This window comes from Corticium candelabrum, chromosome 3, assembly GCF_963422355.1.
Source record: "Corticium candelabrum chromosome 3, ooCorCand1.1, whole genome shotgun sequence".
NCBI lineage: Eukaryota > Metazoa > Porifera > Homoscleromorpha > Homosclerophorida > Plakinidae > Corticium > Corticium candelabrum.
The window spans coordinates 8384337-8409336 of NC_085087.1; the positions used below are offsets into that span (position 1 = coordinate 8384337).

At 42.0% G+C, this 25000-nt stretch overlaps 4 protein-coding genes and 1 long non-coding RNA gene across 5 annotated transcripts in view; 3 read left to right on the forward strand and 2 right to left on the reverse strand.

The window, feature by feature from the left end:
• The window catches only part of LOC134177166 (uncharacterized), a 4947-nt gene extending 1391 nt beyond the window's left edge, over positions 1-3556 (forward strand). The window contains exons 2-5 of the mRNA XM_062643915.1: positions 1-91; positions 2694-2750; positions 2811-3013; positions 3332-3556. The exon at positions 1-91 is cut by the window's left edge and continues 63 nt beyond it. Of these exons, the coding sequence (XP_062499899.1) occupies positions 1-91; positions 2694-2750; positions 2811-3013; positions 3332-3422 (442 nt within the window). The 3' untranslated portion in view covers positions 3423-3556. The remainder of the gene's footprint in view (positions 92-2693; positions 2751-2810; positions 3014-3331) is intronic.
• A 617-nt stretch (positions 3557-4173) lies between these two features.
• Positions 4174-8719, reverse strand: LOC134177780 (uncharacterized). Its single transcript, XM_062644559.1, has 11 exons — positions 8704-8719; positions 8150-8230; positions 7746-8084; positions 7608-7673; positions 6388-6582; positions 6276-6311; positions 6196-6215; positions 6055-6136; positions 5340-5455; positions 5209-5272; positions 4174-4594 (listed from the first exon to the last, which is right to left on the reverse strand). Exons 1-11 carry the CDS (start codon positions 8717-8719, stop codon positions 4377-4379), a joined length of 1233 nt encoding a protein of 410 aa, XP_062500543.1. The 3' UTR covers positions 4174-4376.
• A 1480-nt stretch (positions 8720-10199) lies between these two features.
• LOC134176657 (uncharacterized) lies at positions 10200-10714 on the reverse strand. The gene is made up of 3 exons (XR_009969320.1): positions 10625-10714; positions 10473-10553; positions 10200-10415 (listed from the first exon to the last, which is right to left on the reverse strand). It is a non-coding gene; the product is annotated as an uncharacterized LOC134176657 (long non-coding RNA).
• A 5525-nt stretch (positions 10715-16239) lies between these two features.
• On the forward strand, positions 16240-21055 carry LOC134177781 (52 kDa repressor of the inhibitor of the protein kinase-like). The gene is made up of 4 exons (XM_062644561.1): positions 16240-16296; positions 18594-19064; positions 19107-20207; positions 20258-21055. Exons 1-4 carry the CDS (start codon positions 16240-16242, stop codon positions 21053-21055), a joined length of 2427 nt encoding a protein of 808 aa, XP_062500545.1.
• A 1814-nt stretch (positions 21056-22869) lies between these two features.
• LOC134177782 (uncharacterized protein K02A2.6-like) lies at positions 22870-23577 on the forward strand. The gene has a single exon (XM_062644562.1). It carries the CDS (start codon positions 22870-22872, stop codon positions 23575-23577), a length of 708 nt encoding a protein of 235 aa, XP_062500546.1.
• The last annotated feature ends 1423 nt before the right edge of the window (positions 23578-25000 follow it).

Consider the following 25000-nt stretch of genomic DNA (forward strand, 5'->3'; position numbering starts at 1 on the left):
TCTGTTTCTGATCGACTCTCAACAACGGGTAGTCAAGAAGGAAGAATTTTTCTCTATTCTGTTGAATCATGCGGAGCAACTCAGAAGCTTGGTGAGTGTACCACATGATGATGAAATAGTAGGATAGCTGTGGTGGGTGAGTCTTTGTAATAACAGGAATTGGTGGAGTCGTTAATGACCATTTGCTCCATTCTCCTGTTAAACTATTTATGATGTCAACATTGGCACTGGTTCTAATGGCATGTGAAACCTTGTAGTGAATAAACAATACATTTATTACGTCTTATCCTGTCACTTCCAAACAATCTCCTGTTAACATGCCCCCTACTTATAGTCATTTGACTAATTTCAGCTACTGCAATAGTCAACAGCCCTGCATTTCCAGCATTACCTCACATACAAGGGCATGCCCTTATAAGCAAGGGTTAGCAGAGTGTTTGACCAAGACGTCTTGTAACTCTAAGGGGCATGGGCATGCCGTTACGAGCAAGTTAGCTTTGACACTCCAGAGATGTACATACTGTACCCAAAGATCTCATAAACACTCATTTATAGAATGTGGACTTTCGCCTTTAAGAGGAAGACTAGAAGACATACAGGAAGTTGTGAGGTGTTTTAAAGGAATCTGATTGTTGATTGCAAGACAAAGCATGGGCGTAGCATCTAGTCTGACCATTGGCATCACAGTTGGTGCTCTGTCTGTCTGTCTGTCTGTCTCTCTGGCTGGCTGGCTGTCTCTTTGTCTGTGTCTGTCTCTGTCTGTCTGTTTGTCTCCCTGTCTGTCTGTCACTTAGTCTGTGTGTCTACCTGTCTGTCTGTCTGGCTGGCTGGCTGGCTGGCTGGCTGTCTCTTTGTCTGTGTCTGTATCTGTCTGTCTGTCTGTCTGTCTGTCTGATTATTTGATTTTGACATTCAAGGTCAAGTCCATTAGTTAATGACTTTGTTGTTTGCAAGGACTGATTTGTATTTTAAGAATCCTAGCATATATACAAGTAGAATGTGTATGAGAATAAATTATCTGTCTGTCTCTCTTTCCGTCTGTCTCTCTGTATCTTTGTCTGTTCGTCTGTGTCTATCCATCTGTTTCTCTGTCTGTCTGTTTGTCTCTCTGCCTCTCTGTTTGTGTGTCTCTCTGTCTTTCTGTTTGTCTGTCTGTCTGTTTGTCTGTCTGTCTGTCTGTTTGTCTGTCAATGTGCATTACATTACAAACCACCATTGCAGCCATGACCAGACCGGTTTTAGAAAAATTCACTTTTGCCAGACGCTCGATGACACCAACTTCCGTTTTAAGGCTATAGTCAATTAAATAATAAATATATTTTTGCCCATATGCCAGTACATAGTACGCCTACCTAATAACATGTGCTAACCCGCTCCTATTTAGCACACTATGCCTGACTGGTTATCATTTCCTTCCTACACCTCTGCAGAGAGTGCCATTGTAAGTAAACTTTGGAGTAATCCAATAACTAGATATTTATTGTTTTTCATACCTCTAATAATTAATTAATTTTTATTTATTTATTTATGCTTGCTATCGCCCTCCTGCATATGTGTAAATGCCACGCCGTTGTATTGCTTCTGTGTAGAGTATTACAAGTGTTTAGTTGCGTGCACACTGTTAGCTGGTGTGTCAATCCGTAAGCATTTTTAGTGATGCGACGTAAATGTGTGTTGCTGTGTAGTCTCCCTTTGAATGAGTGCTAACGTTTTATCTGGCAGCGAATGCCAAATTCGTATATTGCTTGGTATTATTAATTATTAATTATTATTATTGTTGTGCTCAACCAGATCAGTCTGGTTTGTAAAGTCTATTACAAGTACCGGAAGCAAACCCTGCTTCAGAAGTACTTAGACCATCACAGCTGTCTAGAAAGAAGACATGACTTTACGAAGGATCCGAGTAGATCCCAGAATCACTGTTTTCTGTAAGTGCTGCAGGTTGTGATGACCTGGAATAATGTCCAGCCACCGTGCAATACCTGCGTGCACTGTGCCCAAAGCTCCCAAGACCACCGGAACCACCAGTGTTCGACAATGCCACATGCGGCTTATCTCCACTCGCAAGTCGCTGTACTTTGCCAACTTCTCAGCATGTTTCTTGCCAATGTTGCCATCAGCAGGACAGCTGATATCAATAAGAAGACAACTGTTTGTCTTCCTATTTGTGAGACAGATGTCTGGACGATTGGCTTTGATCTTCCTGGCAGTGGGGATGGTGGTACCCCACATCATAGTAATGTCATCTGTCTCCACAAGCCTATCAAGATGATGCCGGTACCATCTGCTCTCCACTGGAACTCCAAAATGGCGACAAACATCCCAGTGAATGATGGAGGCCACCTGATTGTGTCGATCAGTGTAGTTCGTCGGTGCCAAAGCACTACAGCCTGCCACAATGTGGTCGACTGTTTCCAGGCCTACACTGCACATGCGGCAAGTAGGACTGACATCACGATGTAGAATCTCGCACTCATAGTACCGAGTCCGAAGAGCTTGGTCTTGAGCAGCAACAACCAGTCCCTCAGTTGCAGCAGGAATATTCGCTGCCTTTAGCCATCCGTAGTATTATTAATTATTATTATTTATTATTATTTATTATTATTTATTATTATTTAATTACTATTTATTATTATTTATTATTTTATTATTATTGCTTATTATTATTTACTATTGTTATTATTATTATTTAGTTTTCTGATGACATTAGCTCAGTGGAGGTGACGAGAGACGTATCTGAATGTATCTGGGTAATCACAGCTGGTAACACATTTCTATTGACTGTGGGATCACTCGAGTCTTTGTTGCAGAGGAAGATATTCGGTCGTTTTCCGGACCTCATTGACAACTTCGTGCTACCGTGGGTGCCACTCATTGCAGCCGCTGTACTTCTCCTTTTGGTTTTGCTTTACAGAGCCAGACAGGCTAATTATTGGTCGAGACACAGATCTAAAGTTGATCTGTCGACCGTGTATTATATCACAGATCTTGACACCACTGCAATGTACAATGGGTTAGTTTCTCGTGTTTGTGTGTGTGTGTGTGTGTGTGTGTGTGTGTGTGTGTGTGTGTGTGTGTGTGTGTGTGTATGTGTGTGTGTGCGTGTGTGTGTGTCTGTCTGTCTCTCTGTCTCTCTGTCTGTCAGTGTGTGTGTGTGTGTGTGTGTGTGTGTGTGTGTGTGTGTGTGTAGGTGTGTCTGTGTCAGTGTCTATCTGTCTGTCTGTGTGGTGTGTGTGTGTGTGTGTGTGTGTGTGTGTGTGTGTGTGTGTGTGTGTGTGTGTGTGTGTGTGTGTGTGTTACGTGCCGAATTTGAATGTTTGCTGCTGTGCAGGAATGGTTCGAGTAATACAAATGGGAAGCATTTTGTCAATGGGGAGAAGCCTGACGTTTCTGTATTGTCACAAGATGCATCCGAGGTGTAGTTGTTGAGTGTATTTCATTTGATGTTTTACATACAGGATTTTTCAGACTAAATAATTCTGCAGTTGCAGCGTGTGTGTAGCTACCATTGATATGTACTATATATACGTCGTTATCAATGTTACTTATTACATCATTTTTAGTGCTGTTTGTGTCATACTAAGATCATATAGGCAAGCAGCTACCAGTCTGAGTGTGATCATCATAGTCATGTTATTGTTTACACAGTGCAACTCTTGTGAGTGTAAGTAGAACAGATTTTGCTTGTGTGTGTGTGTGTGTGTGTGTGTGTGTGTGTGTGTGTGTGTGTGTGTGTGTGTGCGTGTGTGTGTGCGCGTGCGTACGTGCATGAGTGTGTGTGTGTGTGTGTGTGTGTGTGTGTGTGTGTGTGTGTGTGTGTGTGTGTGTGTGTGTGTGTGTGTGTAACTAATCACGTACCTTGGATTTCCAAACTGGATGCGAGTACAGAAAGTCATGTGCACCATGACATTTTAGTTTGAGTAACTAATATTGCATATGCATTCGTGCCTGCAGATAATAAACACTACAATACACGTAATTTACATTCCTGTTTCAATACGATTTATGATATTGGTATTATAATTCATAATGATGTAAACCATGCCTGCAAATGTCGATCTTTGTTCGTATGCGTGGTACACTCTTCCATTGCTCAAATCATATCAGCGTGTGCGTCACATCTATAATATACAATCTGCTTGTGTTTTGAAATGATCGACAGTTTGTCTGTTTGCTAGTTTACTAAACCATGTTTGTAACTATATTGCACAATATCAAGTACACTAAAGGAAATCATAACAGTAACATATTAATATCAATAAGTCAAAAAATTTAATTTACAATGCAATGATAGCTAACCAACCCTCTAAAGCAACATATTCAACAGTAAATACAAGTTCAAGTGCATCCAAGAAAAATGGTGCGTTAACCTTACGTCAACACAGTGTTGACAGTGATTCTGGCATATCTTGCCTCACAGCACAGTCATTCACTACAGCAGTCAACTGATCAACTTTCATAGAGATTTTCCGCACCTCAGCTCTTGTCTTCTCCGACTTTTCCTTCACCACAGCACGTGTCTCCTCAAGCTCATCCTGCAGCCGATCTTGTGTTTCTACTGCCATCATCATCTCTATCGCGTTTATTCCAGTGTCTTGCAAACAAACAATATCAATAGCTTTGTGTGTTTAGGTACACCCTTCAAAATAAATACTCAACAGTCCAATAACAGACGAGAATAAAACCTCAAGTAACACCACTATTGCACTAAGACAGATGCCAAACAAGCTACATCACTAGTAACGACAGTACATTACTACAGTTCTACCATAATTCCAGTCTGAAGCATTTACTGTAACACAAACTCTAATTTAATACTAAGAATCAATGGGTCAGTCTACATATAAAATTTAATTAAGAATTTTGTGCACAATGTAGCTCTCTGTCAGTGTGTGCTAAAAACATAGACTCACCCAGTCCTCCACGGTAGGTTGCTACACCACGTGCGCTAGCTGTCACCTGTGTATAGGTCCATCACACGTGTGAAACCACATGGGCCTATACACACGTGACAGCTAGCGCACATGGTGTAGCAACCTAGCATGGAGGAGGACTGGGCACAAGTCTAAGAAAAGCATACAAACTGATAACTTGCCCGACTGTCATGACAGCTAGCACAGTTTCCTTACACCAGACAAACTGAGAGCATGCATGTAGTCAGCAAAATGATAGCCAATCTAATAAATAGCATATACACACTAATGTTACCTCGATTACTCTCATCGTGTGTACTCTCTGCTTCATCTCTTCTAGTAAATTCCGGTCGATCTCGCTAATTAAGACAGTGAGGACAAATGATCACAATAGTTCCTGTACTAGCTTTCATGCTTACGTCTTACCTGAACTACAGCAGTTGCTGTAGGAGTAGAACTTCCACCCACCAAAGAGGAAACACCACGATTAGAATCAATGATAGCTTGAGTAGTAGTACCCGTTGCTTCGACTTCGCTATGAGCTAGAAAGTTACCGAAGTAGTTTGTTTATAGTCAGCACTTACTAACAGTTCAAAAACTGCGCACGATCACATGCATGCAACATACATCAGAAGACAAAAATATACAAAATACAATTAACTAATGAAAGAATAGATGAAGTTGATAGAGATTGCTATTAGTATGTACTGTAGATATAGAGCAGAACACATGTAAACCACAAACATATTATTATATAGATTGAACATCAGACCGGCAACACACAGAGTAACACAACACTAACGCTATAAAACACATGCCCTCCCTGAAAAATTGAAAATTAGCAGCAAGAGCCTAGTCTCCAATAGCCAGACCTTATACCCCGCCCTCATGCCACACGAGGGGAAGGCATAAGGGCATGGTAAAGGTCTGGCTACGTGAGACTACAAAGATCCCCACAGTAAAGTGTGCAAATATAATCTACATTTTAAAGATGCAAATGGAATTGACACATTTGGCATACACAAGTCACTTGCATAACGTAACATCTCATGTTCTCCAAACTTTAGTTTTTACCACTTTTCAACATTCAGCAGTATGTGTATGAGAATGGTCAATCAATAAATTAAAACACACATCTTACCTTGACCGTTTCCATCATTATCATGTCTACTCTCAGTTGCACCTCCTCTTCTCTTCATTAATTCCTGTACATGTTGATCTCTCTAACACAGTTTCAATATAACTAATCAATAGTTCCTAGGTTCTCATAGTCTCTTCTTACTTCAACATATGGAGCCCCTTCTGTAAAAACAGAACTTTCATCAGGCAAAGATGAAGTGTCAGGATTAGTGGCAATAACACCTGGAGTAGTACTTGTTGCATCAGTTCCACCAACAGCTACAAAGTCACAAAAACAGCCTGTTCACGTATCATACATCATTCGCTAAAAGTCTAAAACTGACCAACTTAGTACCTGAAGTTGTTGAATCACCATGAGAAGGTAGAGGTCTACATGTACCACCATGATTTGGAGCTCTGTTCCCTGCTAAACGACTGCATATCTGCCTCTTTCTCCAATAAAGCAAACCGACGACAATGCATATACACAGAACAACAATAATAACAGAAACTGTTATTGCAACTATTTCATTCTTCGACAAGTCACCACCTGCAACAACACAAATTCACACAATACCGTAATGGCATTGACTGTAATTTTAAAAAATAAAAAATAAAAAATAAATAAAAATAAAATTCTGGTTCTCTGACGATGATGGCCTGGGTTCAATCCTGGGTGGCAACAGCAATACAATAAAACAAGTCTGTTGGTTCTTTCTCCCTGTCTATTTGGCTATGTCTGTGAGAGCAGACTTGTTTCCGTCGATGGGGAGATCGTTGGCAATGAGGATCAGTGATTTCCTGGTAGTCATTGATATCTACTGGCATGCTGTTCAGAGCTGGCAAAATCCTAGGCCTTGTAGTGCACGCAATCAATAACACCAGTTACTAGTGCCATATGGATTACACAGAAACATGTACCTCTCTGGGACTTAACTGCCGGGTTGGTGGGCGCCCAGTTGAGGGTAAAGACCCCACTTACCCTAACTAGAGAGTGATACGACGTCATAAAAAATTATTAAAAATTACAAAATACAAAAAATAAAAAAATAAAAAAAAAATAAAAAAATAATTAAAAAATAAAAGTGTCTGCCGTTCTTTCTCATGTTTCTCTAGCTTTGTCCATGAGATGACTCATTTCAGTCGTTGAGAAGTTGCTGTGGTCTGGTGGTCCGTTGATGATGACGTTTAGCGCTTTCCTGGTAGTCATTGATATCCACTAGGCATGCTGTATCGAGTTCGCAGTCACCATAATGCCTGCAATCTATATCCAATTGGCTAGTCATTGATCACTGTGTGAACTACACAGAAACATGTACCCTGCTGGGCTCACCTGCCGGGTTTGGTGGGCGCCCAGATGGGGATAAAGACCCCACTTGCCCATCATGGAGGAGTAGAAATAGAAAATATAAAAAATAAAAAATAGAATAAAGTGTACATGCATAGAGCATACAGTACACAACAATAAGTTTCAGAGTAACAATGCACACAACCTAGATTCTCACTACTAGAGAATAAACAAGTACACCATGCGCAGCAACAAAAAGTCACTGAGTATTATCAACACAATCGTACCTTTCTCACGTACAACTATGTCATCGTCAGGCACCTTAGGCTGCACTTGCTTGCGCTTGAACGTGTCTATAATAGCAAGCAACAAGATAGATTCACTCGTCTGATCATCCAATTAACATCTAGACACAAAGTTCCTACCAATGCAAACCGTACCAACATCACGTCCAATCTGGGTGTCACATTCGATTGCATTCGAACACATCGTAAATATCTCCACTAGCGTTTGAGACTTTGATACAAAGTCAAACGTCGTCTCCCAGCACGTACTATCCAATTTGACTTCCGACAGTGTTGTGTTATCAGTGTGCATGTGGGTTGCTTCATTCCATAAAACTGTACATATACCGTCTAGTACTGTCTCGTTTGTTGGTATGCTCCGAAACACAAGCTTTCTCTCTCGATCGTTAAGACTGTACATCACCAATGACTCATTCAACATTCCTGTCTTCGCATAGTACAATCGAATATCACGAAAATCTAACACAAAAACAAGATGTACAGTACAGTACCACAGGCATATGACTACTGATCTGTTAAGAAACCTGGTGGTTGTAAATCCGTGTGTATGACAGGTGCCGCTGCCGGTTCGCTAACAAGCCTGTCGCCTCTTGCAGCTACTGTTGCTATGGCGTGCCATCTCTGCCAAAATATGGCGTGCCATCTCTGCCAAAACTCCCACAACGCAAACAGACTGCGGTAGCACAACGCAAACAGACTGCGGTAGTACAACGCAAACAGACTGCAGTAGCACAACGCAAACAGACTGCAGTAGCACAACGCAAACAGACTGCAGTAGCACAACGCAAACAGACTGCAGTAGCACAACGCAAACAGACTGCAGTAGCACAACGCAAACAGACTGCAGTAGCACAACGCAAACAGACTGCAGTAGCACAACGCAAACTATGGCGTGCCATCTCTGCCAAAACTCCCACAACGCAAACAGACTGCAGTAGCACAACGCAAACAGACTGCGGTAGCACAACGCAAACAGACTGCAGTAGCACAACGCAAACAGACTGCTGTAGTACAACGCAAACAGACTGCGGTAGCACAACGCAAACAGACTGCTGAATTTCTATTTTAGTAATCTCACCCTGAACAGTAGGCATATTCACTAGATACAGAGCTTGCGGCGCTTACAGAATTTTCTAAGTTTTCCACTACACTTAATTTTATATCGTGAGATTATAGATACCGGCTGGGGCTTCCCCGTCAGATGTTTAGAGGCGTGGTCTAGATGATCCACGCAAATGTCCTCTAGCTAGATAGTTGCTTGAAGTCTTTCCAAATCGATTAGACGTCAACTTTCCAGTGTAGGCTAGACGTTGATCTCGTTGATTATAGATGCCCTAGACGCGTGCCTTCATGCCACGGGCTTCCCTCGCTCATCGCCGCAAGGAATGTCTCACGATTGAGCGTGACGGTTGACGAGAGCCAGGTGCAAGTGCTTACCAACTTGTTGTGAGAGGTCGGTCGCGTGCCAGTTGAGGCTTTCTCATGAATCTCTTAATTGCATTACATTGCATGCGTGCCAGAGGCGTGGCTGGGCGTGGCTAAGCTAGACGCAACTTTCGTCTTTCAATAGAATTGAATATTGAAGTCACCGGCAACCGCCCGCGCGGTGTCATAATGCCGTTTATGAGATATGGCTCGCGCTAGCAGCTGCGGGTAACTTTCTATTTACATTTAGTACGGAGAAAGAAAATTGCATCGGAGGCTCTAATCTAATATTCATAATTTACGAAAATTGGACGGATGGAAAGATTGAATATATTTGCAAAGTAAACGAATATTGAAATGACAATTGGTCTTCAATCAATTTCTATTTTCAATGTAATGGAATATTGTAAGAGCAAGCAACGCCAGTCAATTTCTAATTTGACATTCAATTTTCAATTTGTTTCAAAAATTAAAAATGGAATGGACGAATTGGCCACGCCAATTCAAAATTTAATATTTAATTTTTAAATTAAATTGAATATTGAATTTAACATTGAAAATTGAACTAACGTGCTTGCAATTTCAATATTCCATTGCATTGAAAAAGAAAATTGGTTAAAAAAGTGTGTTTTCAATATTCGTTTTAATCTGTAAATAATTATAGTCCGTCGATCAATCAATTTTCAATTTTCAATAGAATTGAATATTGAAATTGCAAGCAACTTCTAGGCTATTTTCAATTTCTAATTCAATATTCAATTGTTGCCGGAAATTGAGAATGGAATGGACGAATGGTCACGCACCTACTGCAGTCTGTTTGCGTTGTGCTACTGCAGTCTGTTTGCGTTGTGCTACTGCAGTCTGTTTGCGTTGTGCTACTGCAGTCTGTTTGCGTTGTACTACCGCAGTCTGTTTGCGTTGTGCTACTGCAGTCTGTTTGCGTTGTGCTACTGCAGTCTGTTTGCGTTGTGCTACTGCAGTCTGTTTGCGTTGTGCTACTGCAGTCTGTTTGCGTTGTGCTACTGCAGTCTGTTTGCGTTGTGCTACTGCAGTCTGTTTGCGTTGTACTACCGCAGTCTGTTTGCGTTGTGCTACCGCAGTCTGTTTGCGTTGTGGGAGTTTTGGCAGAGATGGCACGCCATATGTTGCATTGACAACAGTGCATGATGGAATACCCGGCACGATCAAATGTATGCAGAGTCATTTCTTGTGTTTCGCTGTAGTTCCCATATTTGACATGAACAATAAACCTTCTGACAGCTTCGTGTTTATCAGGATTGATAGGCAAACGAGAAGACCATGTAAGTAGAGTTCTGTGACAGTCCAGACTCTCTATCCGAATATCAACTGGTTGCTCAGGAGGCCCTAACAAACAATAATTTAGTAAAACAATCATACAATGCTATAATATAAAACATTTACAACTTCACTGCCAGTCATAGCCTCAAACTTCCAGACCAGAGAGCGTGAAGCACGCGAACTCTAGTCTGAACCAAAACAACACTAAAATGATTTCAAGAGTAATTATCAAAAGCGATGCTAAATGGTAGTCTAACAGCATAAGATCGTTTTACCTAGTTCAATGATGATTGGAAAGATACCGTGCTTTTGCATTACACAAACATATCATTTGTAAATGCTATGAAATCTCACGAACAAATAAGAGACGTCTGCTGTGTTTGCGGTGATATAATCTTGGTGGACAGCATGAAACTACGGCTCTTCGATTCTGCGCCAGAACGCTAGCCAGTCTAGCTACCCCTCGATTAGCGAGACTACCGCTCAACCAGTTGTCAAAGGTGATGGTCTAGCAATGCTGCTGTGCATGTCCTGTCACCGCAAGCTTGAAAAGATCAAAGAACTGGAGCTGAAACTAAAACTAAGGCGCGTGCATCCACCAGAGTTTCTATTCACAACTCATAGCTGGTACGTGTGTAGTATATTTCAAGTTGGTCAGCTAGACCCGGGTCTAGTCACTATGGATCGCTCAACTCTATCTGCATGTTTCTCTCTACAGCGAAAACAAATAAAGCATGACGTCATTCTACATTTCTGTTACATAATATAACACAATCTATAAACACGACCGATTACTTCTCTCGTTCAGTTAGAGTATGGTCTAGATATGTTAGCATGTTGTATATAGATGTCTTTGCGGGAATACGACTCCATGATTTGAAGGCTCTTGTTTCCTTCGTCTTGCTGTTCTGTCGACTGTTGTAATGTGGCGCTGTTTTGTGATGTCTCGATCATGCATGAGCTCACCGACAAAGCAATGCAGCATATGACTTTTTTGTTATAATTCCTTCGCATAAAACAAACGACTTTTACACATCAGTTGTAGTGTACTGGATAACATGTGAGAAAATATCGTGCAGACACGGTGGACCTTAGCTAAACAGATTATTAAGAAAGCCGAATGTTATGTTTGTATAAGAAGCTATCTTAGACTGATTGCATTCTTAGCTGTGTTGTCACAAGGACGCAAACCACTAGATATGGTGATTGAAGTAAACCCTAACGAAGAGTCAAATGCTGGTGAGTCTGATTCCACAGAGAGCTATAACGAAGATCAAATGCAAGCCACAGGAAATCAATAAATGCTTGCTTGTACTGTACACGAGTTTCTAATTGTTTGCGTCATTAGTATTTTGTTACACACCTTCTTAGTTTGATAAAGAGTTATCTCACTGGGGTTGTCTCTAGATTGATCTGATTAAGTTGTCTCCACCCGCTAACTCATTACAATTCCGGAAGTTGCTTAGGCTGGTCTTCTGTTCATAGCAAGAAATATAGGATTATTATAATTGAATTAAGCTCTTCAAGAGCTTTACATTGATATTAATTAGACCTCGGAAACCCATACTATAGTCCTGCTACGCGCTGAATTCCTCAGTCCATCTAATGCGTGAACGGACTTTTTTAGTACAAGTAGCTGATCGATGGATGTATAGCGTCAACTAGAGACAAGCAACGTGACTTCACTCACCTTTGATAGACATTCGCGAAGGCTAACAGCCAGTCTTCTAGACACAAGACAAAAGGACTGACGAGAGCTAACCTCTTCAACGGTTCTGGTAAGACTGACGTGTATACTTGTATTTCCCAATAATCTAGGTGACAATTGACGATATCAAATCAAGTGACAATTATAGTAAGACACATGGCTTCCACGTGTAAAGCCACGTGGTATCCATATGGACAACGTAAAATTGCAATAAAATGTCTATCTCTGTCTATCCCTTATCATTACTAAAATATCTTCAAATTAATCGTTTCCTCTCTGGAAGTGGCAGCATATTCCCGAGTTCTAATCTAACTGAATCTTTCATCTCTTGTTGACTGGGACTATATTTACCTTCTTTGCTGTGAGAACTCGTGGTAATGAAACAAATGATGATGATGATGATGAGAATGACAACAACACAGCCAACTACAATGTCAACAATTACACCGTCATCTGTCAATGGAGCTGGTGTATCCACATCTACAGATTGAATTACACGTAAAGTCTGTGTAGAAGATATAAGCATTATTCGACTAGATGCCACCGTGGTGTCGATCATATCCACATGACTTGAACCCATTACATTGCGACTCTGTAACACAAGCAAAGCAGCAGCGGACGATCCAGAGGTGCGTAACAATACAACAGGAGATGAAGGAGGAGTAGAAGAATTTCCAGAAGAGATGATAACCAAAGATGGTGCAGTGACTCCAGAAACAGCAGCAGTTACCACCACACGTGTTAGTACAGGTGACAAAGACTGAGCAACAGCTGGAATTGATGTGGCAGAAGCTGAAGTGACAGAAGTTGATGTGACAGAAGTTGATGCAACAAGAGCGGCACCAGGGGCTAAGTTAGATGAAGCAATGGAGCGAGCAGAGACTACTAAAGTAGAAGTCGATGTAGTTAAAGTAGAAGTCAATGCGGCTGAAGTAGAAGTCAATGCAGCTGAAGTAGCAGACAGTGTAGCTGAAAAAGAAGTCAATGTACCTGAAGTAGAAGTCAATGTACCCACAGTAGAAGACGATGTAGCTGAAGTAGAAGACAACATAGAAAAAGCAGATATAATAGAGGTTGAAGTAGAGGTTGAAAGAGGTTGAGCAACAGACGACGCAAAGGTTACAACTGAAGGAACTGAGGCAGAAAGTGTAGAAACAGACAGTGCAGCGAGACGTGAAGTTGAAAACAAACTCTTCAAAGGCGTACCCGAAAACAAAACACTAGCTACATCACTTGCTGATTCAGTCCCCGCCACGGTCACTGTCGCTGACGGTGCCACAGGAAGGTTATTCTTACCAAAAATCAACACAGTAGGTGTGATGCTTGCTTCAACATGTTTCACACTGCTAGACACCAATGCTGATTTGGCAGATGGCACACTTGCAGTCAAAGATGCTTCCAGTGATGAAAAGGCAATCGTTTGCATATCAGTTGTTGCAACAAAGCTAGAAGCATCAGTCAAAGGCAATGCAGACGGAGACAAAACCACCGGTACTGAAGATTCACTCAAATATGATGACGAAAATGAAGCAGGGACCTTGTCTGGTGAAACGCTTTCCGTTACTAATAATGTCGGCATTGGTGAATAAAACACAGTATTAGAAACTGTGGCAGCTTGTGAAGAAATCACAGCAGTTTGCATATGACTCAGTGACATTGTAGAAACAACAGGAAGCACAGTAGTATTAGCAATAATTGTATCTTCACACAGTGTACCGGTGAAGCCGTGAAGGCATGTACAATCAAATCCAACAGCACTTCGTTTACTACTGCATGTACCACCGTTGACACAGGGATTACTCTCACACGGTTTTCCACAAACGAAATGACCTAATTCAGCAGAGCAATTTTCGTTTATGGCATCACACACAGCATTGCCTGAGAATTCGCAGAAATCAATAAATATTTCACAATGGCCGCCCGTGTAACCAGAACACAGACAGAATGAGTTCTCAGATGAAATTGGCTGTGAATAGTTTCGAAATGGATTACAAATGCCATGATCATTGCAGTCATCCTTAGAATTAATGCATTCTCTAATGTCACAGACAGAGCCACGAAAGCCGACAGGACACTGACATGTGACATTTGTAGTTGAGTTGGCATGGACTGGCACACAAGTAGCTCCATTCTTACATTTCGACTCAAAGCAGTAATCGCATTCATACCGTCCCACTTTGTCGAGGCAAGGAAACTGGCCACACGTTTCATTTCCACCTTCCACTTCGCACTCATTAATATCATTTTCACAATAAAACCCTTTATAGCCTTTACTGCAGGAACAAATGTTGTTGTTGCTACCGACTGCCTTTGCAGAATCAAACGATGAATCGCATACACCGCGACCAGAACAGTTTGCAACCGAGTCACATATTTTGGTCTCACAAAGAAGCCCCGTAAACTGTGGCAAGCAAACACAGGTAAAGGCATTTCCATTGACATGATGACAAGAACCATTGTTCTGACAAGGCTCTGTATGACAGGCTAAAATAAAAATTTTTACCAACCAATAAACATTAAATGTATGTATCTCTTACAAATGCATTGTGAAACATCTACCAATTCAGTTGTCATATTCTTCCACGAGTATTCCACAACTGAGTTATTCAAGAATGGCCCTCTGGCAAACACAATGTGAACAGGTGTGTCTAAAGACACATCCTTGGCATCGGCAGAAGTCAAAGAGCGATTAAAGATCACTTGCATTGCACCAGGCGTTGCCCTGCCACTTGCTCCAAGTATAGCTGTTTGGTCAGGGTCAACTGGAGCATGAGAACTCGTCGTAGCATATCTATCTTTGATAACAACAGTGCTGTTTACAACATATCCGGTGATCAAATCAAAGTTGTCAGAAGATGTTGAGCTTGTGAAGCCAATGCCTAACCATCCATCCCCTACAGTTCCTTCCATCCTTACATGAAGTGCGTTGTTTCCTGGATTTACATACCATGAAGCATAGTAGCAACCCACTGCATCCACACCACATCCTCCAAATTGACAAACAGCTGTGGGAGAAAGTCCAGATAACGCATCAAAGCATCCATCCAAACAAAACATCAAAATCACTTACAATCACCTTGCAATGAGTAAGGAAGAAAAGCAAGGACGACAAACAGTCTAAAAATTCCTGCGTACAGAAAACATCCATTGACACTAAAACTCTGTTCAGGAATTAGATGGACTCGTGCCTGAGGGTTGGACCTTAGCTAACAGATTATCAAAAAAGCCGGATGTTATGTTTGTATAAGAAGCTATCTTAGACTGATTGCATTCTTAGCGTGTGTTGTCACAGGACGCAAACCACTAGATATTATGGTGATTGAAGTAAACCCTAGCGAAGAGTTAGATGCTGGTGAGTCTGATTCCACAGAGAGCTATGACGAAGAGCAAATGCAAGCCACAGGAAATCAATAAATGCTTGCTTGTACTGTACACGAGTTTCTAATTGTTTGCGTCATTAGTACTTTGTTACACACCTTCTTAGTTTGATTAAGCTTGTCTCCACCCGCTAACTCATTACAATTCCGGAAGTTGCTTAGGCTGGTCTTCCGTTCATAGCAAGAAATATATGATTATTATAATTGAATTAAGCTCTTCAAGAGCTGTCCATCGATATCAATTAGACCTCGAAAACCCATACTATAGTCCTGCTACGCGCTGAATTCCTCAGTCCATCTAATGCGTGAACGGACTTCCTAGGTATTTGGCACGGACTTTACTTGACCATGCTAGATGAGCAAAAAGGATAACGCATACATCTTGTTTTACAGGCGATACTACAAGCGGTACCGTACTACTCAAATAGTGAGGAAACCCAGTGTACTCGCCTACTAGTAATAATAAACATGACCTTACCAGGACAAAACATCAAAGCACGTCCTTGCACAGCCATTACACTGTTCGACTTCAGCAAAATCCGGCAAACTTGACGTTGATATAGCACAGACAAGCAGTACAGTACAGAACACGTACATTCAGACGCTACCACGGTCTGTGGTTTGCTCTGTCAAAACAACACCGGACAGAATTAACTTGACTGGTCATTGAATTTAAAGCTACCATAGCAACGCTAGATGAACCTGCTGCGGAATGTGACGAAACTTTAATTAATTAGCTAGTGAAGAAGCACTTGAAGTGCAAACTCTCGGCCGGTATGCACCTTGAAGGTAAATTAGTCGCGCTATGACAAAATCGTATGACAGAATAACAATATTGAAATGGTCACAGGTCGAGCTTGAGGTAAGTCACGTGACTGGCTGCTACCGTGTACAACGGGTAGCTACACAGTCTGTCAGCTAACGTCCCGTAGGACCTCGCTTCTATTTTTTACAACTTTCGCTCGTCGGTTGTTTGTGCAGGTGATTGTTTGTGCAGCTTTTGAGGTCGTAACTATGGCCGGTTTTAAGCGTGGCATAGGTACAAGAGCCAAAACAAAATTAGATGTGGAACGTTACAAATGTAGTTGTTTCCAAATGATGGAACAAGCCAGATGTTACAAGTCGGAGAGCCTCGACGCTAGGCCGGCTGGCAATCTTCGCCTTACGTGATGAAGTAACGGGCGTGATCATTGTTCCGTTTGTTGGGTGGGAAACCTAGGTTACAAATGGAGACCACAAGCAGCTCACCAGCGATTTTCCAGCTCACAAGAATGTAAATGTCTCGTTCTTTGTCCAGCTTCTCTAGGCATCTTGTTGTTTGTGCGGCTTCTCTAGCTAGACGTCGCCTATTGTTGTAATGAGGTGACCCCAGAGCCAAAACAAAACATCAATGGGGAAGACATGAACGTGCACATGTAGATTAGCTAGGCGTCTGTTCGCTCTGACTTTGGATACCGTAAAACAGAAATGAATAGAGACGCACTAGCGTACTTACAGGTCGGCCGAGCCGCTTTGTCCCACAAACAGACGCTGTCATGGACAATGCACGTTCTCCTTCGCAAATTCCCGTCAAACGCCAAATTTCTTGAAGACGACACTAGTGATCGTTGCAACAACACCACGGCCGCTCAGCCACGCACACCCAAACTTCAAGCTGGCAGACTGCAGAACCACTATGCAGAAACACTGTGAAACAAGCAAAATGTTGCAAGTCAGATACAGCTACACACCTCGCCCTGGTTGTTGTTGGGGAAACATACACGTACAAATGTATGTGCTAAACACTTAGAGCAAAGGACTAAACACCATGTACAGGGTCAGTGGGTCTTTCGGCCATTTCAAATTTCAAATTTTCAAATTTTTAAATTTTAAATTTTCAAATTTTAATTTTTAAATTTCTAATTTCTAAATTTTTTACATAACGTTTTTATTTTTTTAAAATTTGCATTACATTTTCAAATTTTAATTTTTAAAAAATCAAAATTTCAAATTTTATTATTTCAAATTTGTAAATTTTTAGGTTGTTGTCTAGATGAACTGATGGTCGGATTTGAACTGACAGAAATTGAACGCTCATCCGTTCTTTCAAATAATTTGAGTACATCAGAAAAAGAAAATTGAAAGAGCGAGTAGCAGTGTACGCGGTAGGGAGTCCATTGGACGGCGTAGGGGTGTATTCCAACGCGTGCTGATACATTGATTCAATTAAACTAGACGCGGTTTCTGCTAATCACATCAGCACGTTTCCTGTACCGTGTTTCTGCACCTGTACGTAAGGCGCTTCAGACAGTTACTAATTTTTAGTAACTCGAAGTGCATGGTCGCGTCATTACTGTAGATGTAGGAGTACGATTGGCCCAACTGCAAGTTGCACTTCATGTCTAGATTTTGTACATCACATAGAACACTACCCGATAGAACGTCTACAACCTCATGCTGTGTCTCTCCCGTGCCGTGAGAACAGAACCCACACTGACTACAAGTGAGAATTACGAGACCAAATAATAAAGGTGGACACGCAAGCAGTGCTCATGGCAGGAGGGCATAGGGAACGTACGTGTACACTCCTGCTGACACGCCCCTCCCCTCGACGGTACCGCGTCCAACTACTACATTTACGTATGTCGTACTGTACCGGCAGAATAACCGCCAATTCAATACCAACTAACTTTACACAAGCAACGTACTGCATGATCGCGTGAATTACGTTTGTACTGTATCGTAACCTTTCTACAGAGTCTCTAATTAGCTAAGAATGCAGCAACACGCAGCTAGAGATCCTCTAGTATCGGTATCAACATCTGTTAGGGGTTTCGTTGAAGGACGCCCCCACACTACAAGCCCGTAGGCTGGGGGGTGCACTGGGTGCACGTGCACCCTCCCCGGACCCGTTCACGGAAGAAGTCTGGACTAGGAGGCAAAAGGACTCCGAGGGATGTGTTGGAACTCCAAAGTACGTGCCAGATATTTGGCTATCCTGTCTGCTACCTGGTAACGTGGAGAAGTGTGTGTTCGTCACAGTGACACTAGATGGGACGGTCTCAGGAAAATGATAGAAAAAGGAGGCAAGCAGCGGCTACGTGTCAACGGCTGGACAGTTTTCTAGTTCCGAAAAGGGCACGTGATTAACTTGTGACTCCTGATCCAGATTTTACACAGCTGGTTGCAGTAGACGATCAACTAACACCGACTTGCAGTGAGTGCTGTAGTGGTAGTGTAGAAAGAGTAGGGTCGTCCTCTACCGCCACATATGTCGAGTCTTTGCGCAACACATGCTGTGAAGTTTACGACAACGAGGCTCAGCGTGCAGCCGTCGCAGGCGGCAATCAGCAATGCCATCATGCTAATACTTCTGATCATGATTTAGTGGATGATATTGGCAAATTGTTTTTCAAAACCAAGTCTCCTGTCGATTTCTGCAAGTCCATGCAGGCTCCGAGTGCTGCGGAGAAGTACAACCTACTGACAAATCACAAAGAGCCTCGCGCCGACCAAGTTTTTCCTCCGACATGTATTGGTGGCCGCAGCCGAGCATTTCGTCCTGTTTGGCTATCAGAACACCCGTGGATGGTTTACAGCGAGCAAGTGGATGGTGTCTTTTGCATTGCTTGTGGAATTTTCGTTGCTAAAGTGTCCAAGGGGAAGTTTGCATGCAAGCCTTTTCGTGATTAGAACAAGAAAGGAGAAAAAGCAAAGGAGCACGAGCAGTGCTTATACCATCATCAAGCCATCGAGAAAGCTGATAACTTTAAGCGAACCTTGGAGAATCCGGATACTACCATTACTGCACAGTCGGACAGCCGCAGGGCGGCCAATGTCGCGCGTAATCGTGCTGTCCTGAAGTCCATTGCTTCTGCTGTGTTGTACTGCGCCAGACAGTGCATTGCTTTACGTGGAGACGCAGAGAGTGTGAAATCACCTGGAAATCCAGGTAATTTTCTTTCTTTGCTGAGGCTTCTGGCAGTGCACGATGAAGAGTTAAGAAGGCACCTGGAAATTCCTGTAATGCGATGCGCAACTTATCTTTCTTCTCAAACACAAAATGAGCCGATTAAAGTCATGGGAAACCACATCCTCTTACAGGGAATAATAGGTGATTTGACAACTGCGCCCTTTTACGCCATCCTTGCTGACGAGGTAACTTCGCATAACGTCGAGCATCTTGCCATCTGCGCCAGGTTTGTTGACAGAAGTACTAAAGAGGTCAGAAAAGAGTTTTTAACGTTTTTGAAGTTGGACAGAATTACTGGGGAGCGGATTGCAGATGGTATCTTTGGCTTTCTGGAAGAGAATAACATACCACTCGCTACTATGCGTGGTCGGGGCTACGACGGCGCCAGCAACATGTCTTCAGATCGAGTGGGTGTCCAGGCCAGGATTAGACATAAAGCTCCTTTAGCCACCTACGTATACTGCAGTGGCCACTGCCTTAACCTTGTGATAAGCAAGTCGTGTGCTCTTCCTGAAGTACGTAATGTGATCGATTGCGTTAAAAAATGCAGCCGTTTCTTTCTCAATAGTCCAAAGAGAAGTGGTGTTCTAGAAATGATCATCAACCACAATGTGGTCAATGAAGAGAGGAGGAAGCCACTGATCGATCTGTGCAAGACGCGATGGGCTGAGCGGCATTCGGCTTATCGGCACTTCTACCAAGGGTACGTATTTGTGGTCGAAGCTCTAGAGATGATAGCTTTCCGCTATCACTTGGAGAAATATGGGGCTACGTATGCTGACTGGAACTATGCAGGCCGCAATGAAGCACAGCAGATTCTGGCCAGTGTTACTTCTTTCAGTTTGTTGTTGTGTTTGTGACGATATATCAGTACCTATCACACCTTTTGGGCATTACCGTAAAGCTGCAGAGCAAAGCTGTCGATATCGTGAAAGCGCATAACATGATATCTGAAATTGTGAGGACCTACGACAGCGAGCGCGCAAACGTTGAAAGCAGCTTTTCTCAAATCTACAAAGTTAGTTCAGACATGGCAAAAAAGGTTGGAAGTACGATTGCATTGCCTCGCATTGCAGCAAGGCAACAAAATCGCAGCAATATTCCGGCTGCTTCTGTTCAAGAGTATTTCCAGAGAAATGTTGCAATTCCCTTTCTTGATCATATAATTATTAGCATCAACCGGCAGTTCTCAAAGTCGGCAGTCACAGCCATTTCCCTACTTGGTCTTGTACCGAGTATCCTATGTTCGCAAGATGTCAACCTGGAAGAGGCGCTGATCGAGTACAGAGATGATCTGCCATCGCCTGAATTGATGGACGCGGAACTCGGGCGCTGGAGGAACAGGTATATGGCGATGCTCCCTGAGAAGAGACCGTGCTCACCAGCAAAAGCCATCAAAGAATGTGACGCCATTGACTTCCCAAATATCTCAGTTCTTTTGACCATCGCCTGTACCATACCCGTCACCTCGTGTGAATGTGAGAGAAGCGCCAGTGCTTTACGACGCCTAAACAACTATATGCGCGCATCCATGGCTAAGGACAGATTGTCTCACCTTGCTCTCCTTCACATCCACTACGATGTACCAATAGATCTCGACAACGTAGTCGATTATTATGATCGCCTTCACCCTCGCAGACTCGAACTTGACTCGGTACTGTTACACTAATGTTTTCTGCTAACTCTAAGTCTTACATATACAATTATGAATACAGATACGTATTATTAGATAATGCCCGCGCAATTGCAAATACAATTATGTGAACTAAGTATACAAACACAATTTTAACCATGTTTCCAAAGTGGTGAATCCACAAAAAAACTTTAGCGCAGTGCGATTACATTTAATTGAAACCACATAGACTTTGTTGGCAAATGCACCCCCCACTCCTGCGACCAGCCTACGGGCCTGGAGACGTACACCGATCTCTAGCTACAACGAAATAGCGGAACGAAAGACGGCGACGATTCAATAAAAGTATGATAATGATCTGATAGTCCATCTCAATAGTTAATTAATTTATTAACTTTCAGTGATGCAAGAGCGCTATACATGCAGAATTGAGACATAACGTAGATAACAAGCCAGCGCCGTGCAAGAGTTGCGTAGCTGTGTGAATTCGAAGTAGTGTGGGACATTGATGGTATTTAGTTCATTATCTTTAATCACATTGATAAATCTAGGTGTTTTCAAAGAATTGTCGTTTACATTCTAGCAACAATTAAGCTAATGATTAATTAATAATAATGACAATAATTTAACAAAATTTAATAAATATACATTAATATTTACAATAAATACAAACACACACGAAGGACACACACACACACACACACACACACACACACACACACACACACACACACACACACACACACACACACACACACACACACACACACACACACACACACACACACACACACACACACACACACACACACACACACACACACACACACACACGTCACTTCTGTCACTTGTGCTGAATTCAAAGTGTAGTGTGGAAATTGATGATATTTAGTTAATTATCTTTAATCACATCGACGCATCCTTGTGTTTTCAAAGAATTATACATTCAAGCAACAAGCTAATGAATAAATAATGATAATGACAATAAATAGACAAAAATTAATAAATTTACATTAATATTTATAATAAATACACACGTGCCACACACACACACACACACACACACACACACACACACACACACACACACACACACACACACCAAGCAAACACACACACACGCACGCACACACACACACGCGCGCGCACACACACACACACACACACACACACACACACACACACACACAACGTCACTTCTGTCACTTGTGCTGAATTCGAAGTGTAGTGTGGGACATTGATAATATTTAGTTAATTATCTTTAATCACGTCGACGCATCCCTGTGTTTTTAAAGAATTATACATTCTAGCAACAAGCTAATGAATTAATAATGATAATGACAATAAATAGACATTTACAAAATTAATAAAATTTACATTAATATTCACAATAAATACAAAATGACATTGTATTAATTTTGTGAACATTGACGAAGTAATTCGACACTTCTTAATGAGTTCCCCATGGAGTATTATTAGTCCAATCACGGTTACGGCACGGGTCGGTGACATACCCAATAGCTCTACCGTGTCTGAAGCCAGTGATGAAAACTCGTATGTTGAGTATGACTTTCTATACCGTTGCATAGACTTATATGATTATAGTTATATGATAATCACAGGCAGTGTAGACTAGTTATCAGCAGTTCTGTTCGAGACTGTTCAGCTATTGTAACGTATTATGCTATATGGCTTTATGATTTTGTTTTTTTGAAAAAGAATTCTATTGGCAGGTTCAACGGTGTTGGATGGGCGTGGTCAAAGCATGTCCTGTCGGGAACCACCTAAATTAGAGAGCCGTGTACGCCACTGTAGTGGATGCTAGGTCGAAGTGGGTAGAAGCAGTAACCATGTCAAGGGTGACATCTGACAGTACTATCTCAGCTCTTCGTGAAATATTTGCTAAAAATGGGTTACCTGAGCAGATAGTTTTCAATAACGGCCCACAATTCACAGCATCAGAATTTGAAAACTTCTGCAAATCAAACGGAATCAAACACATGAAGTCACCTCCATATCATCCAGCCACAAATGGTCAGGCCGAACGATTCGTTCAAACATTGAAGATGAAGATGAAGAGTTTGAAACAAGAGAAAGAATTCAAACACAAGTTGGCTACAGTTTTGCTCTGGTATAGAAGCACACCACATGCAACAACTGGGGTATCACCATCAGAACTATTTCTACAGAGACGAATCAGAACTCGTTTGGACTTACTACATCCAAGCATGGAAAATCGAGTGTTCTCAAGACAAACCATGCAAGAGAAGAGTCCTATGAAGCATACATTTCGAGAGTTTGCAGTCGGACAAACATTTTGGGCTCGAAACTACAGAGGGACTGCCAAGTGGGTTGGAGGAGAGATACTGGGACAACTACGTCCAGTCTCATATGAGGTCATTGTGTCAGGAGGTGAATGGAAACGTCATGCAGACCAGTTGAGAGATTGGACAGAAAACTTAGGACAAAAGCACAGTAACGGAACAATGACAACATTACCTGATGTTCAGTTTCAAGGAGATAGAGTAAGCAACAGTGTAATTCCACAGTCAATATAGATACCAACTACAGTGCCTGAGGACGGTGCACGAGAACAAGAAGAAGCTACAGGAACAGGGCAAGAGAAACTCGTGAAAGAAGAAATTGTTACTCAGGACCAAGGACACCTCAGAAGATCTTCACGACAGAGAAAGGCACCTGACAGATTAGACTTGTAAACTCTTTCTTACAGTATGGTTAGAGCATGATATTTAGGGGGGGAGGAGTGTCGTATATTAATAGTAGATGACGTAGTGCATAACTATATAAGTGCTTGTCTATGATTGTAACAGTTGCAGTAGTACAGTAGCGAGAGTAGTGTGCGTTGAATAGATTAACGGATATTGTGTCTCTAACGCGTGCCCAACGACACAACAGTTGTCTTGGTCACGTTGCTGCACGAGCTGCAGCAATCTCCTTACTTCGATCTCCCACTTGACGTTCATTCTCATCAGTGACGGCACGAGTCACAGCCTGCTGATCAGCCAATTGCTGCTGAAAAATCAGCCAATTGCTGCTGTAAAGCAGATTTCTCTGCTTGAATGGCTCGATTGCTTTCTCTGAGCTGCTCCAACTCTCTTTGTAAATCAACTTGAGCTTGATGCTCACCTAACAAACAAACATTATATTTCTGCATATATCTCCGCCAACATCCTTCCCGCCAGAAATGCTTCCAGTTGGTTGTACAGTAGAATTAGCAAATATTTAATGTGCTTCCAAACGCTCTGCAAAGCAGGAAACTTACCTATTCGTGTCTTCCTAGAACATCCAACCATTGATTTTAATAGCCTCAACAACGAGGCACAGCTACGTACTACAATCGCAACAACGTCTACACCAAACAGTTACTGCACATGTACTGGCAAGCACCTACTAATTCATTAAGCTTCACACGTACCTCCTCTACTACATCATTTTTCAGACGACCTGACGTAGCACCAACACTAAACTAAAAAGTTGTTGCAAAGAGGTGTACTGAAGCTCGCCCCAACAATCAAATGTTTTCCATGGTGACTAAAAAGTACCTTTAGCTTCGTCTTCCGCCATATTGAACAAACTTGGGTGTGACAAATTATGTAAATTATGCGCATGCGTTGCAATAAACGGGAAACCTATCATGCATGTATCGAAGCCTGATATGATAAATGATACAGTGTGGCATAACTTTGATTCAATACGCAGAAGAAACTCTATCTTGCTGCAACTTGCAACCAAAAACCTTCTATGGCCTATAGGTTACTGGTACCTAGGCCTATAGAGTCTTTACTATCATTATATCTTTAATACAACTGCCAGCATTACAAAAGCTGGTGAAGTTATGTATGGATCCGCTGTGTAATGAAAAATGTGTCAATGCATACTGTGTTCAACAGTGTTGCATACGTAACTTTGTATATCATCAGTACTAGTGATCCATGGAAAGTGACTACAAGTGTTTATGTA